A 19,812-nucleotide genomic window follows, 5' to 3' on the forward strand; every position below is an offset into this window, starting at 1 on the left:
TTTGGGAGTGGGTGGATTTTTTTCCCTCTTATCTTGATTGCTCTAAATAGTCTGGCTTGTACGTAATTGCCAAGAGCAGGAAAACCTTCCAGCATGCGTTTTGTGTTTATGCTTTATCCATACATGATGTAGGGCACTGTAGGCAAACTCGCCTCTATAATTTTCCTGTGGGAAACTTGAGCCCTAAAAGGAAACGAACACAGCGAAAGGGCTAGATATCACAAGGGATTCACTTTTATTTTTAGAATTGCACTATATTGCCATATTTGGACTGAAAGTATGCTGTATCAATGCACTATTGTATCAAATTGCAGCTGTCTAACCATTCCGAATTCATCTAAATTATTCAGGTTTTTTCCACAAATACTATTTATTTGTGAATGTTCTTGGTAAGTGTAATGGTAAGGTAACGCTTACGTTCTGCAGGCAGCATTTCTTGGGAGAAGTTAACAAGTACATTGCTTTGAAAGTGGGTTTTGTGATACTTCCTTAAGGTCTCAGTAACAGGTGTAATTCTTCTCACCAAAACCTTCTCACAGTGGTTTGGTCGAAGACAAATGCAGGAGATGCCCTCTGTGTAAAAGTCAGTGTAAATATTGCTTATTAAAAGTAATCTTGGGAATGCCATCAACCTGCAAAGTAGACCTGCTGACACGGTATCCTACTAACATTGAAAATAGCTATCGAAAGACCTTTTAATATTTTTGGATGTACTTAAAATGTACAGATCTGCTGAAAATAACTTATCCCCATTGTGTAATATTACCCTTGTTACTGCCCATGAAAGTTACAGAGAGTTTTGGCTTTTTCTGCTTGTTGCAACTGCTGAAAGCTGTCATCTGGCTTGGTGCTCTCTTGAACGGCTTGTCCGTGCCTTGCACAGAGATGCGTTGCAACAACATGCCGTGTGCTGGTCTGACCCTGGGCAAAGCAGGTAAAATTCCACTGACTGATTGAGTCTATAGACCCTTCTCACAGTAATCTCTGACCGTGTGACAAAATCCTTGCAAAGTCAGCGGGACCTTCCTAAGAAATAATTGCAATGTGAAAATCAGTGCCATTGTGGCAAGAGTGAGAATCGAGCAGAGTTGGGTGGGGTTTTTGGTGGTGGGTGTGTCGGATAACTCACCCCGGTGAGCAAACTTCCATATTTTGAATAATTCTGGGGTGGGGGCAGGGAGGACTCTGAAGTTTGGACCTCACAATTTTTCCATTTTTATATTGTTTTTGAAGTCAGCCTGTGTCTAGGTAAAGGCTTTGTTTTATGCCCCCATCAGATTTCTCCAGTAGCCTGGTGCGGCTGGAGTTGATCTTTGTGTGGCAAGCCATTTCCAGCAGGCAACTTCCTCTGCTTCTCTGGAGACTTACTATTTCAGGTTTTTTTAATCACAGATTTGGTCCCTTCAGCAATTCTTTGCTGCTGCTTCTTCATCCTCTTGGGTTTATGTAGGGGATTACGAGGAATAAACCTGAGCTGCTGAAAACTGCAAGTACATCAGCCCCGTGAAGAGGTACTTGGAATTCCAGCTCTTCCATGTCTTTTAATTGTGGCTTTAGCTACAGAAAGAGCTTCTAAAGTAACACAGTCTCAGTCTGAAGACGTTGATTGAGGTTGTAACTGCATGTTATGGTTTGTAGATCCTGTGAAGGTCTCTGGAAGATCACAAAAATACAAGGAAAATGTCTTTTAAGTGCGTACAGTTTAGGAGGTGGGAACCAATATGTTTTTATATACAGGCTGGTATAATAGATGAGCTTTTATCTACTGGACTGTGTCCTGGTTTCCATAATTACTCATGTAGTTTCTTTTTAAGTTAACTGTAGAGGAAGGTTTCAGTTTAACTCCCCATATATTTTAAAGTGCGAGGGGAGGAAGGGTATGTTCTTAGTCTGAGTATCTACATTTTCCTGCTTTCCTTCAGAGCAGTGAACTGTTGTGAGAATTTTAATCTTCACTACACTTGCCTCAGTTCTCATGGCTGTTTTCCATTCTGTTTTCTTTATTACTTTCTTTTTCTTCCTGTCATTCTTAGCTTTCTATTTTTCAATCCCAGTTTGTGAAGGGTGTGGGTTCAGAAGGGTTTCCTTCAGTTCCCAGTCCCCTGAAAGCATGAGAAATTGCCCATTGAGCCAATTCTCACAGCAAGGTATAAAAATAGGAGTAAAGAAAAGGTTACACAATGCTTGGATTGCAGCAGTTTGTACTAATGGGGAGATTTCAAAGCCAGGGATTGAAAAACATTTTTTAAACCTTATCATTTCCGTTAATTTTTCTCTCCCCAAGCTATGTTTCAGCTGCAGGAACTAGCATTACAGATTACTTAGAAGAATTGTACTGAAACATAGGAGTCAAGTGCTGAACAAGTCACGCAAAGCTGGAGAGAGACCACTAATTAGTTCTTTTTAGCCACAATGACTGTTTTGTTTGAGAAGTCTATCCTAAGAGTTTCCAACGAGATGCTTTGGTCTTAGCTATTAAATAAGTGGAATAAAGGCAAGTGGATTTAAGATTATTTTGCCATTGCAGCAGAACACAGGTAACACTCAGGAAACTCGCTTGTTTAGTACCACAAATTGCTATTAGCAGTGAACAGTACCTGTGCTCCTGCAAAGCAGAGTACTTTAATTCAGTCTTGCAACCTTTTAAGAATGTTATCACCAAGACTGTATTCGCATCCTTTAGAGGTTTCAGAATTGTTTCTGAACATTGTCTCTCTCTACTTGCAAAACTAGCTGAAGCTAACAGCCAGCCTTTATTGTACTTGTCTTTGTTGACTTAAAAGGCTTTTATTTATATGACATTTATTTAGCATTGGATTTTGTTTGTTTCCGATTTCCTTATAATGAGGCGGACCACTTTAGCATGTTAATTATTATCAAATTGAAATGCTGAACAGTACTTTTGATATAATTTCCAAAACAATCCAGTAACTTGATTCTAACAGCAGTGTAATGCTTTCCTAATGAAATGTCTGTATTAAGCCACAGAGAGGAGCATTAACCTTGGATTAAAGTCAGAAGAGAAAACAAGCACACTGTGGTAATTTTGTTCTTGTTTGCAAAATCGTTTTGTGAAGAAAAAGATCAACTAAAAGATATATTTAATGATCTTCACGCTGATTATATAATGTACTTTTTTACTATCTATTTTACTTCTAACATTTTTTTCCCTTTGTCGAACAGAAACATGGGTTATTTGGATATAGTAAAACTTTTTTAAAAATAAAAAAATCTTTTCTGTTTTGCTTCTGCAGAGCATCTTGTATGTTAACCTGGACACTGTTACATGGTAATCTCACATGTGAAGAAGACTGGCTTTGTGTGTTCAGTCATTGCCAGGGAAGCCACCTAACAAGGGAACCTTTGACCCTTTCACTGGCAGTCGTTGCTTAATGATTGTTGTGGCATCTTTTCAGATGATTCCCACTACCAAGGAGCTCTTGGTCTCATAATCTTTTAGGTAGTGGAAAGAGGGACCAATCACAGGCAAAAAGAAATACCTACAGACAAACAGAGGGCTTTTTTTTCTGTTTTATTTAGGTAATAGCAATGGTTATAATAATCAGCTAGATAACAGCTGGGTCACGACTGCCTCAAAAGGTACAAGACGTTATGGTGAAACACATTCGTACAAAATCTGAGATCTGATTTATCAGAAATTACAAAATGTGGCATAAAATTGTAGAAATAGTTCTGAAATTGTAGAGGTCAATTCAGATTTTGTAATTCAATATGGTGAGCACAATTTCAGATTCAAAAGACACATTAAAATTGCCTGTCGCATGCTGGGTAAATTAAGTGATTTAAAGATATCTTGTATGAGTGATTTCTGTTGTATGCTAATATTAGAATAACTTACGTTGGAAGGGACTTCTGGAGGTCATCTAGTCCAACCCTCTGCTCAAAGCAGGTCTTACCAGATCAGGTTGCTCACAGCCCTGTTGAGTTGAGTCTTGAACACCTGTGATGATGGAGACTTTACAGCCTCTTTCATCAACCCATTTCCATCTACATGGAAGAAGCTGCTTAATCTTGCAATTTGCATAAATGTTCCTTGTAAGGTAAAGGTTTTGGGAACTGCATCAAATCTTTTGACAGCTATTTTCTGTGTGCCCGCTTAGAAATTTTTGCATTTGTGTCACTTTTTGGTGTGTGGTTTTAAAATACATATTTCTTACTGTTGTTTTCTGAATTAAAGGAGGAGGTATGATGTATATGAGCTGTTTCCACTGGCTTCCTAAATAAGCAAATTTCATTTGCTAATGAGGGGGAGCAGTTTTTTCTGTTTCCAAACGATGCTTTTCCTTGCAATGTGACAAGTTCTGGCTTAAATGACTACACTAGAAATAGTTTCAAACTGAACTGAATGAGATGGATCAGAACATCTCAGTCACATGTCTAATATTGACAGAGAACTGAGAAGACCTCAGTGTGGGAATGGCACCTGCTTATTTTCCCATTCGGAATGTGAATCTGGGGTTGAGGGCAAATCAGGTTAAGCTGGACATTGTTCATAAATGCTTATGGTTTTTCACGATGTCCCTGACACAAACCTCTTCCTTCTATATTCTGGAAACTTTTTTTCTGGATATTTCTCCGAAGTAGGAGTAGGATTCCTTCTAAGCCATCTTCAGCAATACTGGCAATTCCTGATAAGGTGGGCTATTTGAGGCCAGTATTGCCAACTGATTTCACAGAGGTCCTTTGGTGTTTAAATCACTCAAAAGTCAGGAGGAAAAGGTCCTAAGATTCCCTTTTATTGTTTACTGTATTTAATTGTTATGCTTTGTCAAATTCCTTTCATCTCTACCAGGAGTTTTAACTGCCTTTTGTATAGGACTCGCCCTTGATGCAGACTTTCGTGGTGTTGTCTTCCAGTTGGTCTCTTTGGTCCATTGTTCACATTTACTGCTTTTCTTAATTGTATGCTATTTGTTATTGTCGAGCTTTCCAAATGTCTAAGGCATCTGAAAATGATTGCATCAGAGCAATGTAGAGAACAAAGTTCCATCTTCCTCATGCTGAAATGCCCAGCTCATACAGGCAACCATCCCTGCATTGTATAATGTTTTACTGTATGATACTGTCTTTCTTGGGCTCATACTCGGTTTTCTACTTTTCTGTTGTCTGATTCTGTGGAGGGGATGAAGAGTAGTTTCTCTAGCTGAACCTAAGGGACAGAATTTTGGACAGCAGCATGCAGCTGCTTACAATTGACCGTTACTTTCTGGAGTTGTGAGATAGAAGAAAAGTGACCGGGCAGTATTCGCATTCAGAAGTCTCCAAGGGAAGGCTGCTATCCGCATTGCAATGTCCTGGAACAATTTTGTGTGCGTGCTTTTTCTGCCACTCACTGACCGTTCCCAGATGTGCTTAGGTAACCAAATTTATCAAGATTGTGATCTGGACCTGCCAGCCTGCAGGCAGCCTGTTCTGTCTTTTGTTAAATTTAGAACAGTGCACAGAACACAATGCCAATCTCCTAACTCTCAGTCCTAGCATATCGTGATTTATATTCTTTTGATATGTGTTTTAATTTACTTTCTTTTTTTTGCCTCTAATAGGAGTCTCCACAAGACAGTGCTATCACCCGAGACATCAATAGAACGTTCCCTGCTCATGATTATTTTAAAGATACTGGGGGAGATGGCCAGGACTCCCTCTACAAAATATGCAAGGTATTCTTTAAATTGTTCTTGACTGGTTTTGGTAACTTGTATTTAACACCATTAACAGATGAAACTGTTACCTGAGAAGAATGTGTATGTTAACTGTATCATGGAGACAGACTCTGGCACTAGTCTCAGTCTGGTTCTTCATTGTATATGTTTAGCTGGTTATAGTGCCATTCAGATAGGAGACCTAAAGTAATAAGCCCTTCTGGATTCCTGAACACTGAGGAGTTTGGTACGGAGACTTCACGTGATTCCAGACATGTCAGCCTGGATCAAGCTGGACAAATTATATGCTATGATGGAGATGAGGGCTAATTCCATACTGATAAAGAGCAGCTTACATTGGCTGCAGCCTGCTCCCTAGTTGTCAATATTGTGTAAATTGTGCTGGCAAAGTTAGGGACACGTGCAGGAAATCATGCTGATGTTACCTCTTGAAAAAGAAATGTTCTGACGTTGACTGTGTCCTTTATATGTAATGTATGCCATAAGCTGCTGTTGCCATATATAGTTGTCTTTAAAACTGGAGATAACTGTGTACCTCCCATAAATGTTATAAAGCTATACGCATGCATTGAAGTGGCTTATTATAAGGAAGAAATTAGCAAAAATGGACAGTTTGTTGTTGTATTCAGTTATCTCAGCTAGAACGTTGTAATCTTCCTGCGCTCTTTCTTTTGTGTTCCTAGTGTTTCTCCCGTTTCCTATCCCTGTAGCACCTGTTTAGACATAAAAGCACTCCAGTAAGTGGCTTAATAGGCTGCAGTGGTCTTGGTGCATCACTTTAACCAGCCACTGTCGCTATATATCACAGTTTGATTTTCATACAGGTTATCCCTTTGTTAGAATGGCAGCTGATGTCCCCTGTGAAAATTTTGTGGAGCTATGTTCAATGCAGTGGTTTGTTTTCTTTGTGTTCGTAGCTCAAGTTAGATATGCTGTAAAGTCTTGATTCTTTTTTTAGGCCTACTCTGTCTATGATGAAGAGATTGGCTACTGTCAAGGCCAGTCGTTTCTTGCTGCTGTGCTGCTTCTACATGTAAGTGGTAGGGTTTCTTTCCCTGTTTGTTTTAAGCTTAAGAATAAATATTGCTCCACATGCCTAGAACAAACGTCTGTAACTGGTGAACTAGTAGGAACATATCCACTTACATGCTGGTCAGTAATAATGTGAATTTAGACAGAGAAGAGTACATTGTTTAAAACTTACTGTGGTATTCGTAATGACTCTTGTCTACAGTCAGCGTTCATTTCACTGTGTTTCTGTTTCAGGACACCTTCCGTTTGAAACTCTGCAGGCTTGTACTCATGATCACTAGTAGGCATGGAATTTGTGTATAAGACAACACTGTAAATGTTTCTGTTAAAGGGTTTCAAGGTCAGATTTAAGCTTTTTGGAAGACGTTTCTATTGGAATCAGTCAGAAATAGGGATGGTAATTGCCATATGTCTTGTATACACAGAAGTGTATTTATGGCATTGATGGGACAGCAGTTTATTAGGTCTCGTGCTTTAAACAACGTGCTGCCTATATGGGCTATTGTATTGTAGGCCTTTGTGCTTCTTGGTTTGAGAGGTTAGTGAAGGATACAATAATATTTTAATTTTTTTAAAAGATACTGCATTATGCTTTTTTCAACTTAATTGTTGTTGGTAGAAGTGATCTCATCAGAGTAATATCCTCTAATTGCTTGCATGTTCAGAAGCTAGAGAGTTTTATGGTTACTGTCTATCAGAAGCAAAAGTTTTAGATTCAGTCACGCTTGGGAAATATGAGAGGATTAGAAATCTGTACAAATTATTTATAGACTGATCTTTTTTAAAGTAATGTCTGCTTTTTATCAGTGTTTCTATTGCAAGCATGGGTAGTTGAAACTGAACAGAGTTCCTAAGCCCAGTAGTGTTTTGAGATTTCTTTTCCCCCGCTGCTTTTTAGTGATCATTGCTACCATAGAGAACCAAGTATGAAGACTCCTCTGCAGTTTTCAGTGGAAGAGAAAGTCTGGTCTTCAGTGGAGGATTTTCCATAATGTTGTAAAGTCAGTGAAGGATATAGAAGAGATTGTAAACTCCATTCTTCTGAAACAAAAGCCAAATTATTAACGATAACAACCTTTTAGTTCTTTGTAACCGTAATCTGAAATATTTACTTGGTGAGCAGTTAATTCTTTACTACTACACTGAATCAGCTCAAGAAGGGTGATACTTTCTGATAGGAGAACTGAACACTTACTGAAACATACATGCTTTCTTTTAGCTTTTTCATTGTCATAATGTCCGGTTTTTTAATATCCATTGCATTAGAGAGACTCACTGTCAAGAATGAACCATGTGTTATTCTAGAGTTTTTTCTTTAGCAATAGCTGTTGCTTCTGGGAATAATGTATCCATTTAAAAAGGCTACATTTCAAATAAGTTTCTTTTTATTTGATTCTCTTTGAAGTCAGCCTTTGGAGTGTGGCTGCTAGGGAAAATAAATATTAAAAAGAAATGTTGCAGAAAAGGAAATTAAGTTTCTGCTAGTCCTTTGCTACCAGTTTGGAATGTCTCAGCAAAGTTTTCAGTTTTAACAAACTCCATCTGCAGATTAATAATAGAATTCTTGAGAAGGATGTTCTGTCCCTTTACAGGAACAAGTGATTGACCCGAAGTCAGACTTTACTATGGAAATATGAAAACTGAATTTTGATGTCAGGGAAAAACGTCTAAACACTGATGAGCTTTGATGAGTGTTTCTTCAGTTTTTGGCAGGAAAGGGATATTGAACTCTCCCAAACCAATGCTGAGTTGTGATATGTGGAATTTTTGTTATCAGTTACTGGTTTTTCTTATTCCTGCCAGCTAATAAGTAAACTTCAAATGTAATAATGTAATTTAAAAAGGTAAATATATTGTTGGGAATAAGGGAAAGATCTCTGTTTAACATTCTCTAGTAATACTGCTTCTGTCTCAGTTACATAGGTGACAAAGGGTTAGGCTGTTAAAGTTCTGTAAGATTCTGATTCAGACACGATTTGGAACCAAGAAACTGCTTTGGTCTTGATGTCTGAAAGATGTATTTTTATTCGAGCTATTGAGAGGTGGTTTATTCCACAGAACAAGAATGAAATGCTGTTTGCCACACTAGACATCATTTTGTGTGTTAGTATTTTTGTTTACTTTTAAACTGGATAGGGCCAGAATAAAAAGGAGTGACAATTTAGCCTTTCTGTAAGAGGGAGGTAAGGGCAAATGGAAGCGATGTGAAAGATTTAAATGCTCTGTGATAAATACACTTTCTTCTCTCACAGATGCCTGAGGAGCAAGCTTTCAGTGTTCTGGTTAAAATCATGTTTGATTATGGACTCAGGGAACTTTTCAAACAAAACTTTGAAGATTTGCACTGCAAATTCTATCAGCTGGAGCGCCTCATGCAGGTAGGTGCTCAAACTTAGATGAAGTGAATGGAGCAGAGGCCGCAATTCAAAACGAGATATTTTTATTATATGTGAATAGTGTTTGTGACCTCTTAGTAAGGATGAAGAATGTGGACTATCCATATTGGGGGTTTTTTAAGAACAGAGAATGTTGACTCGAGACCAGTCTGATGCTGCTGGCAGTGTGCAGTAAGTTTGAAGGCAGACATGTCTGGCCAGTTGAGTGGCTCTCTTATGGCCTGGCATAGCAGTGACTTCTGAGCTCACTGCGGGCACACCACAGAGTGGCTTTGCAGCGTCAGCATGTCCACTGCCTGGGTTTCCTGCTAAGGTGGGAGCTCGGAGATTGAACTCGTTGTGCTTGTGATAGTGTCCTTCTGAGCATCCACACTGGGACAAGCCTTCGGCATCCTTAGAAGGTCCTTCAGCTTGTCAGACAGCTGTCTTGTCAGGCATGGGTGGATACAGAAGCCTTGCTGCACTGATTGTCACACCACACTACTTATTTCTGTTACTTTGGGATTTCAGCTACAGTTCCAAAATAGTATAAATTAACTTTCAGTATTTATGTGTTGGGTTTTTGTTTTTTGTTTTTTGTTTTTTTTTTCTTATTACTAGGAATACATTCCTGATCTGTATAACCACTTTCTGGACATTAGCCTTGAAGCTCACATGTATGCTTCCCAATGGTTCCTTACCCTGTTCACTGCAAAATTCCCTCTCTACATGGTCTTCCATATTATTGACTTACTCTTATGTGAGGTATGTGTTATAATTGGAGACTTGTACTGCTAGCAACTTTTGACAGTTTCTCACTATCTTGATTCATGTCCTTGTTACTATCTGTTCTTTCAGAGCTAGGCATGTGATAATTATTTTTATGTAGAAGTGTTATGTTTCTGCAATGGAAAAGAGTTCTCAGCATTTTAAAGATATAAATTAGGAGTCAATTATCTGTATAAAAGATTATAATCTCTTATTTCTTGTAACACTGCTGAACCTATGTGAGATTCTGTACAGTGCTTATGGGATGAGAGTTAATTTACAAATATGTGGATTCCTCTGTTGTTAAATTGTATTATATGCAATGATAACTTTTTTTTTTTCTAGAATATTATTGCATAGAGGCCATTTGGTATGAAATTGCCCAGTTAACTCTCATGCTGGTAATCTAACAAGCTTGGAGTTCTTTCTCCTGGAAACTTGAAGTCTCTTTATGTTTCACAGCACGTATTTAGAGAGCAAAATTCTTTACGCTGAGATTTAGTATGTTATCATGTTTAGAACATTATATTTGGTAGTATGCTGGTAAGTACTGTACTTTGAGTCAGAGGTTATTAACATAAGTGAACAAATCGCATTTTGTACTGAAGCATCCTTGAGTTATTTAATGATTACTTTTTTACTTGCTGATAAGCATTATGTATCCATTCTTCATTGGATCTGCAGTTGTTACTGTGAAGTGGCAGTTTGTCTGCGTTTCCTTTACTGAAGGGCTTCAGCATTCATAAATCTCCTGGGTTTTACCCTTTCTCTGTATCTATCTGCAGCTTGCTTTGTCCATGTGCCAATGTAATAGAAAGCAACAGATGGCATAGAGAAAATCAGTTCTATTTGTTTAGAAACACATTTTCAATTCATAAATAGTAAATGTGTTCATAGTGAAGTTTCAAGGTTTTTCTGTCATTTTAAAGTAAAAGTGAAAGAATAGTTTAGTGTGAAAAACAAAGACAGAATCTTGAAATAAGGTGAGCGACATGTTTTGATTATCAAAGGTATCCCTTAAGAAGGTGTATGCTACTACTGACTATAGGAACTGCTTGTATTTAATTGGACAAAAGAAATTAAACACTTCAGTAGTGGCAAAATAGATGCCATGGGACTCTGTCCTAAAGTGAGTCACTTTCTTTTTCTTTACATGAATTATCCCAATTTTTAATACCAGAACTTAATATATTGATGTATATTTTGCTGCATTTGAATCCAGTGTTTTCAGAAGTTGCTGTATGAAATTAAATTATCTTGAGCTGACCAACTAGTTATTAAAAAATAAAATGAAGTACACAACAGTGCCTTCATCTTTTCAGAGTTTCAAACTACCAAGGAGGTAGTAAAACCTGTGTTGAAACATTGTTTTTGCTATCTGTAATGGATATCCAGTAAAGTTACCTTCCTAGTTGTTTGCAAAGTCATTCTCTGGGTCTTTGATTTAATATAGCACCTGGTGACGGTTGTATTCTGGTTCTCCTTTTCACAGAAACTAGACAAACAACAAAACGCAGCAAATAAATTAATATCCAGGCTTGTATATACTGCAAAATTAATTTATTTTGTCATTATTTTTCTCTCTAGGGAATAAGTGTTATCTTTAACGTTGCACTGGGGTTATTAAAAGTGAGTATTCAATGTTACATTGTGTTTTATGCATCATCATGCACCATATAAAAAATTAAGATGCCTGTTAGAAAAATATTATGCCTATTTTTGAAAAGTTAACAACTTCCTGTATTACATGTTCTGTTGTCTGGCATGCCCTGCACAGCACAGTGCTTTTGGGGGTGGGGTGGCAGGGAAATGGGAAGTTGCAGAAATAGAAACAAACACTATTTGCAGAAGGTTAAAAAGTAGTTATGTTGTTGGAGCTTTACAAAACTGTTGTTTGCTTTATTGTCTCTGGGAATTCAGTAATTGTACAAAATCTGCTTTGTAGTTACTGGGTTTTCTTTCCTTGTCTCTAGACGACGAAGGATGATTTGTTACTGACTGACTTTGAAGGGGCTTTAAAATTCTTCCGTGTACAGCTGCCCAAGAGATACCGTTCAGAAGAAAATGCAAAAAAGCTGATGGAATTAGCATGTAATATGAAGGTAAAGTTGTGGTGATAGCAACTGCAAGCATATCTTTAATGGGTACAGTTTCTGTCTCCAAATATAACTGTGCAACTCGCTTGTCCGAGTGCAAATACATTGCAGATACTTCACAGTGAAACACAATAAAGCCCCAAGATTCTCAAGTGGTATGAGCCCACCTGGAGAACTCAAAACCAGAGTGGCTATCAGAAAGCAATATTCAGTGTTGATGAAAATCAGACTACTTCAAAAAAACCGTTAAATGACTAATGGCACTAATATAAAGTAATTGCAGACATCTCTGCAGTTCTTTGATGAAATCTTTCTCCGATAGTAGCTGCAAACAGGGTAGTATCTTTCATTGAGATGTAGTGCGGAGGTTTCATTTAAAATAGAGTAAATAATGCAGAAACAGAATGTAAATTTTCAGACAGAAAATGGCTGTTTTTAACTGTGGGTGCATGTGATGTTTATGTACTGCAGTAGGGAGCTCATTTAAAATGCATTGATAGATTTACAGATCTTCTAGGGACATGAAGGAATATGATTTGGCATTTAAAATTTCTTAGAAGTCAAGCTAGGGAAATGACCTTGAGGTTTATGTATTCCCTGTGTGAGGTTTTGATTTGTCATTGTTTTATGGTGGGGGATGTATGCCCCCCCCCCCCCCCCCCTTTTTTTTTTTTTCTTAAAGCATTTTAAGTTAATTTCCCATGCAAGACTATTTCACTTGTACTCTAGGTAGCTGACAATAACAGGTTAATCTGTTACGGTCTTTGTAGTCTAAAGAGGGTCTACTTTATATGAAATTCAACAAAGTGCTGGCTGGGTTGTATGTTGTCTAGATCTGCCACAGTTAGTTTTTTAATAATGCAAAAAAGCATTGTTTTTCGTGAGCAGCCCATGTGGGAGGTTTGCAGTATTGGCTTCCTTGGCTTTTCATTTGGGTACTGGAAACAAGTGCTAAGATGCTTTGGTTGGAAGTAGGGCTCTGACACACTGTACAGTGTTTGTTGTGCAGATGTTTCTGAACATGAATCTTTTGTAAGGACCTACTTTTGAGGCTAGCAAGCTCATCTAGACCGTCTTTTAATGTGGTCATCACAGCTGTTTGACTTCTCCCACAAATCATTGATTAACTGTTCATACAGTCAATGTTTAGGAAATACTGATGATAATTAGACTTCTCACTTACATAACAGAAACCATGTATCACAGTAAAATGTCATCTCTGGTCCTTGTAGGAGCCTTCTTCTGAATAGAATAGAAGCATAGCAATTAGAGTTCAGTGTGTACTGGAGAAATGTTTTCCCGTAAATAAATTAATCTCAGTAATTCCTGTTTTCTTCACAGAATTTATTCATAGAGCTCTGTGAGCTCTCCTGTATGTTTGAACTACTGAGGTAAACAGTGGAGTGTTGGGTTTTTTTGCTTGATGGTGGGTTTTTTTAGATTTCAATTGCCCACTAAGCCCTATTTCTTAAATATGACTATATGAAACGAAAGTTCTAGCCTTTGACATTAAGACTTTAGATATATATAGCAAAAATTGCATTACCTTACAGCTGAAAGTCAATTGTTTTTTTAATCAGTAAGTACTGTAACTAAAGCTTTATATGAGCACTTTGGAATAAGCCCTTAAAGTTAAATTTCTGAAAAAAGTTAAGAGGTAGGAAATTATTGATTCTTCTTTATAGAGGATTGAGTTCTAAAATGGAATTTTGATAATTTATTTAGTGTATTTTAAGGAAGCTGTGATTCTTTTGTTACAGTTTCACATAGATTAATTTTTAGTCAAATACACTGGTATGGCTCAAAGTATCCTTTTTCCTTAAAATTCACTAGAGCAATTCTTTGTACCATCAGTGCATAAGCACGCAACTTCCCTAGTATATTAACGTTCAAGGCATCTTGTACTCCTGGTGTAGAAGCAGTACGCATAACAGTGTTCCGCATAGAGTTCAAGCATATCTTGTATGAAACTAGTGTAGAAATTACAGAATAATAAAGAATAAAGCAAGCTATTTTAGCTCTCCAATCGTTTAACATTAGCCACAGATTAGACGTCGCACTTGCATCTGGTTAAGATCATATGTAATGAGTACATTTGCCTTTCATGTTTCTGAATAACAACTTGTTCCGCTTCCCACTCTGTCAAAATTCACTGCATTCCCAGTGCTGTGTGAAGTAGTTAAAGCAAACAGTCTTCTCTGAGCAGTACGCGGCAAGGTTGTCCACCGCTTCCTTGAGTGCTGTGTGGTTTTGGTGGGATTAAATGGGAGTTTATGGAGAAAGTACAGACTGCATGACTGGGCTCTGCGCAGATGCTGAACGCTTCTGTATCACATCCATGTGTGGTGCCCCTGATGGGAGTGCTGCACATAATTGCTTTCTTTGACCTAAAATAGAAGTCCTTTGCTGTCAGTAGAAATCTCCAGCTCTGTATCTGGAAGTGTTTTTGAGCAGAAAAGGGCCTGATGTCAAAATAAATCATTTATAGGAAGGAAGAAGTAGCCTGGCTAAGGCATTGTGATTACAACAGCATTCTGCTGGAAAGGAGGTCAGTAAATGATCATCTTGAGACAACACCAGATTCTTAAAGTCACTCCTCAGTGTTGCTGTCAAATGTTAACAGAGTTGCTGCTTCCCCCCGTGCCCCTGAAAAACTGTGGTGGGACTTCAGTGTTCACTTCTGCTTTCTATCACCATGCAGGTGATAGAAGGCCTTGCTGACTTCCCCAGGGCATGGTTCCCTTGAGGGCTCCAATGTCCAGAATCGGTGACAACAGCAAATCTTCTCAGGATCACCTCGTTGTTATCTAAAGGCAAAACTGGTTTAATGCACTTGGAAAAGTAGAAGATGAAAATGCAATGGTGTGCCTTCCTTCCTTTTGTCTCATGGGGCTGGATGCCTCGCTTCTCAAGATCAAACCTTCACATAGCTTGCGATTTGGTGTATGAAACCCAATACTCTGGGTAGTGTTTGAGCCAGGGCAGAGCAGTGGAATAATCAACTCGAGATACTGGCTTCATTGTCAGTAAAGGGTTAATATTCTCGTGGAGTGCTTCTTAAGAATAACTTGTGCAGTTGTGATACGGCTGGACTGTCTCCAGATAAACGGGCTGGCATCTCCAAAAAAATGTCAGCTGAAGTACAGTGAAATGCTTCTGTGCAGCTCTCACTAGAGGGAGCCTAGCTACCAGTTTTCTACGGTTCATTTCAAGTAAGATTGTTAATGATAAAACCAAAGATAAGAGAAACTAAACTTGTTTTCCATTCTGCTTGTCATTTAGGCATGTAATATTTGTTTAACATGTTTCTCAGACAAGGCTTTTTTTTTAAAGAGGAAAACATAGCCATAACTTTTTAATTTATTTGGTTTACTGAAATAATAATAAAGCTTCAGCAGCAACTTTTAATACTAGAGATTAAATTTAGATGCATACTAACTTGCAGGTGAAACACTTGCAGTGGTCTTGGCATGGTCTGTGTTGCTAAACCATTGTAGTATGTGGCACAGTTGACAGGTGACGCCCGGAAAGATGCTGGTCAAGATCTGTTATGTTACAGGTTCTCTTGTGTTCTCTGTCTCTGTAGGACTTGAACACTGTGCACAAAATATTGAATTCAACACCACCTTTCTCTCCCTTCTCACAGAAGGGGAATCTGGGACCCTGAGAGGGTCGCTTCCCTAGTGTTGTGTGTCTGTCAAATCTGTGGACAGAATTCCAGCCTTCCGAATCCCGGAGCAGCAGGGGACAGAGCATACGTGCTTCTGAGTTGTTGCTGCTTGTCAAGACACCTAGGCAACTCTGGGACTGGGCTGTTTTCTACTGAGCTTGAGTGACACTAGCAGAAATGTCAGCTGAGCCTGCGTTTGCCCTTTCAGCATTTGTAGTCTCATGTAAAGTAAACCAAATACTTCTGCATGATGATAAATGTTACAGCTGAAAAAGCAGCTGAAGAAACCTCAGCGTCATGCTAGTTCAAAAATTAAATGCATCTTGTGGGTTCTGAGGCAATCTGTTATGCTAAACCACTGTAGTATTTGGAGCATCAAATAGCTGCGCAGCACCAAGGAAAACTCAGGTAGGATGCTCCTGTGGATGCCTTTCAAAAAGTTTTCTATGTTCCACAAAAGGATAAGAGGAAGGGACACTTCTGTCATTATGCGGAATAGAATTTTTGAGCATTTCTGAGGGTTCGATACTCAAAACTGAGTGAAGATATTAGCTGTGTTTTGTAGAAGGCAGGAGTTGCCTAAAGCCTGTACCATAACCCTTTGTGAATTGTGTTCTTTTATTGATGTTCTGGGCAGGAACTAATGGGCTGCTTTAATTTAGATTAGCCAAAAGAAGCTGAAGAAATATGAAAAGGAATATCATACCATGAGAGAGCAGCAAGCTCAACAGGAGGATCCTATAGAAAGATATGAGGTAATGCTTCCCTACTCCAGTCTGATGTAACATACAGTACCTGCAGGAAGTTCCTACTTTGACTCGTTTTTCTTTGAGCCGTTTTTGCTTTGTGACCAGTCTGGGTACAACAGGGGAATCAGCTACATGAACATGAAGTGAATCTCTGTATATTGGCAATGTTAATCAGGATGGGGTTGTTGTGAGCCCTGCTTCGTGATGAAAAAAGGAACAGTATTAATTTATATTTGGGCTTATACAACTGTTTCACTAGAGCCTGTTTCTAGCACTTGTGTAACATGCTGATTGCACCAAAAGCCATGAACAGAAAGAAAACGCCCAATTGATTATAACTCTGCCTTCCATTGATTATAATCCTGCCTTCACTCCTCTCCCTAATTTCAAATGATGTATGGTATGGTAAGTATATATTTTTATAAATATTTTATTTATCATGTAAGTATAATAGACAAATAAATTTTATATGTAAAATTACGTCTGTGTATACGTAACACAATAACGCACACACAAATTTATATATTTTAAGCTGAAGAGTTTTATGTAAACTTTCTTTAATTCTGTCTGTGTGCTGGGAGTTGTAACAGGAGGGAGAAAATAGAGTGGTTTTCCCATGATCCTCCTCTCACCTGTTTCCAGCATACAAATTCTATTTTGCGCCAAGAAAATCCGTACTTGTAGGAACCTCCTGGGAAGGTATTGATGGCAGAATGACACCCCTACTATTGCAGTGTTCAAAAACGTTTCTGTAGCTCAACAATAGCTGAGCAGAGTTATTTATACATGGTTTCTTCTTAAGGCTAATGTTTTATTTACTTTTATTTTATATTTACAGTATGGCTAGCTAGTTTTGTCTTCATTGAATTTCATGCAGGTAGAGATTTAAGGTAGGCGTTTGTGCTTAGGCACAGTAAGCACTGTGTTTTATAGACAAACACCTGGGAAGACCTTTTTCTTGATTTCTTTTGTTTTGTTTCCCACAGCGTGAGAACCGGCGCCTACAAGAAGCAAACATGAGGCTTGAGCAAGAAAATGATGATCTTGCACATGAACTGGTGACCAGCAAGATTGCTCTGCGAAAAGATTTAGACAATGTAAGACATGTCTTTATGCTGTCCAGTGGAGACAAGGTACTAGGGCTAATTCCTCATTACTCCTCTCATCGGAGAGGAGGTACATAGAGTATTTTTCATTTGAGTGGGATAGGATTCTTCCCTCCATGTCCTTATTGCACGCTGATGATATATAGGCCTGTGTCAGCGGTCCACGGGAAACAGGACAGGTGACTGAAATACTAGTTACTCTGAAAAGCATTCAGAGTAATTTGAGGGAGAGGAAAGGTTCTGAGCTTGTACTTGAGTAGTTGCTTTCCTCTCTATGTATATTAAAAGAAGGTCTACCAGGAGCTAAGTCAAGTCTTTGAATTGTCACAGAGATAACAACATGGATGCCATATTTTGTTTTCCTTCAACTAGTATTCTTATGAATAAGATTTCAGAGCAGACAGGCTTCTGCAAAGTGCCTAATAAACTTGAAAGTCTGAGTCTGTCTGGCTCTCGGTGGAACCAGATGTCAGGTAGATTAGGCAGCTATGAAAATGTTATTGTGGTTTCCATTTGGCTTGTTGAAATGTGCCCACGTGAACTCGTCATCCTGGGTTGTTTCCCATATCAGTAGAGTTCTCAGGAGGAAACTTCCGGTTCTCTTTGTGTTATAAGATTTTTTTTTTTTTAAGCTTGCTGTCCCATTCCCTTCTTTACATACTCAAGTTTGGGAGATATTATTAGGATATGCTTTTTTTTTACAGGACATGCAGAGACAGAAAGATACTGGCATTTGTGGTGCACGTGGTAGGCTAGAACGCATTTAGTCTATCTGCTTGGGGAGATGAGGGGAAGAGTTCAAGGGCTCATGTTTTGCCATTCTTGTTCTGTACCAAGATAAATGCATTTCTCAAATCTCAAAGGAAAATGACTTTTGAAAATCATACAGTGCAGGAGTTGACAGGCTTAAAATGTTTCAGCTTATCTGCTTCAGAGAATTTAAGGTTTCCCACGGTCTCTTGGAACCTTGCTGTTGGAAAAATATTCATAGTAGATGTTGATGCTAATGGGTGAATGTTGCTCTTAATGAGGTTTGGTTTATGACTTTCAAGTTTATTACATCTACTGCTCTTTAGTGTTAAAACCTGTGAATCATAGAAGTATGTTCTAGAAGCAGTTTTCTCACAATGCATTGGTATGTTCACTTCCTGTTACCTACACTTTTTCACTTCATTAAAGATAGCTCATAGAAGGCTATGCAGACTGCCCAGTGGTTGCACTCAGGGGTTGGACTCCAGCAAAAAATGTACTGAAGAAGCTTTTTGTATCAGCTATTAACTGTTGTTTGTGGCTGCTTGAGCCTGTGTGAGACACAGTTATGCTTTTACATTGATTCGTTTAAATGGAGAGCTGGGAGAGGAACAAAATTAAGCAAAATCTTTTGAGATACTTCCTTGGATATATAATAGTCATGCCTTCAAAGATGGTAAATGATGTTGGCAGCATTTGGGTTATCCCCCAGGAGGAGATAGGTAGGTTTGATCCTACTTTAGGACCCTGACTAATTCTTCTAATTGGATCCTGAAATGATAAGTTTCATTCGACTAGCCAGACGTCCTGAAAGAAAAGTACCAAAGGACATTGTGTAACACACCTTTTCTAATACCTTCATGGCATGTATGAAATCTTGCAACCTAAAAGATCAAAGCAAAGCATTTGGAAATACAAGAATTTCCTTAATATCCTTTGCACTAGGCCAGAAAATAGGATTCATTTTTCTGCTGTTGTTGGACTCCCACATCCTAGTTTTCTTTAACTTTAAAACAGCTTAAAAACCATGTATAATGAAAAGGTGTTCTTTTTGCCTTTGCTATCTGTTTTAAAGGATCAGCAGGACTTCAAGGGACTAAAATTCACTTTTTGATTTTCTTCCTTTGAAGGGAATTGGTACAGCTACTTCCTGAAGATTTATATATCAGTTGAATTATTGGTCTATTTTTATGTAGAATTCATCCACCTATTGGGAAGTACTGCATTGCTGTGTATAAGACAGGAAAAGGTGTCTTAACTTTCCAGAGAGAGTTTTTAGAGGTTTATAAAGCACCCAAGATTTTTCAACAATACATCTTTATTCTTAAAAAACTGCAGTAAAAAAGGATTGTATGGTTTCTGGTGGGACATCTCTTCTCTTTAAGGAGGAAAGGAGGGAGGGGTCTGACTCATGTTTGCTTTGGCAGCTAAGTTTTTTTCATGCAGTATTTTCTGGGTCATGTAATAAAGATGGTGTCACATCCATTGGTAGGTGTCACAGAGTTCTGGGGCTTTTTTAAATGGCCTAGAGGCATTTTTCATTAATTCTCTTTTCACTGCAAGGTTGAATGTTTGCAGATTGAAC

General features: G+C 38.3%; 1 protein-coding gene across 5 annotated transcripts in view; it reads left to right on the forward strand.

Annotated features, from left to right (window-relative positions):
* Positions 1-19,812, forward strand: part of RABGAP1 (RAB GTPase activating protein 1) — a 74,592-nt gene that overhangs the window by 50,667 nt on the left and 4,113 nt on the right. For all 5 annotated transcript variants that reach the window (XM_049833167.1, XM_049833166.1, XM_049833169.1 and 2 more), the window contains 8 exons: positions 5,565-5,678; positions 6,640-6,714; positions 8,966-9,091; positions 9,710-9,853; positions 11,444-11,485; positions 11,830-11,958; positions 16,285-16,377; positions 17,358-17,468. In XM_049833167.1, coding sequence (XP_049689124.1) covers positions 5,565-5,678; positions 6,640-6,714; positions 8,966-9,091; positions 9,710-9,853; positions 11,444-11,485; positions 11,830-11,958; positions 16,285-16,377; positions 17,358-17,468 — 834 coding nt within the window. The remainder of the gene's footprint in view (positions 1-5,564; positions 5,679-6,639; positions 6,715-8,965; positions 9,092-9,709; positions 9,854-11,443; positions 11,486-11,829; positions 11,959-16,284; positions 16,378-17,357; positions 17,469-19,812) is intronic.

Source organism: Accipiter gentilis, chromosome 29 (assembly GCF_929443795.1).
Source record: "Accipiter gentilis chromosome 29, bAccGen1.1, whole genome shotgun sequence".
Classification (NCBI taxonomy): Eukaryota; Metazoa; Chordata; class Aves; order Accipitriformes; family Accipitridae; genus Astur; species Astur gentilis.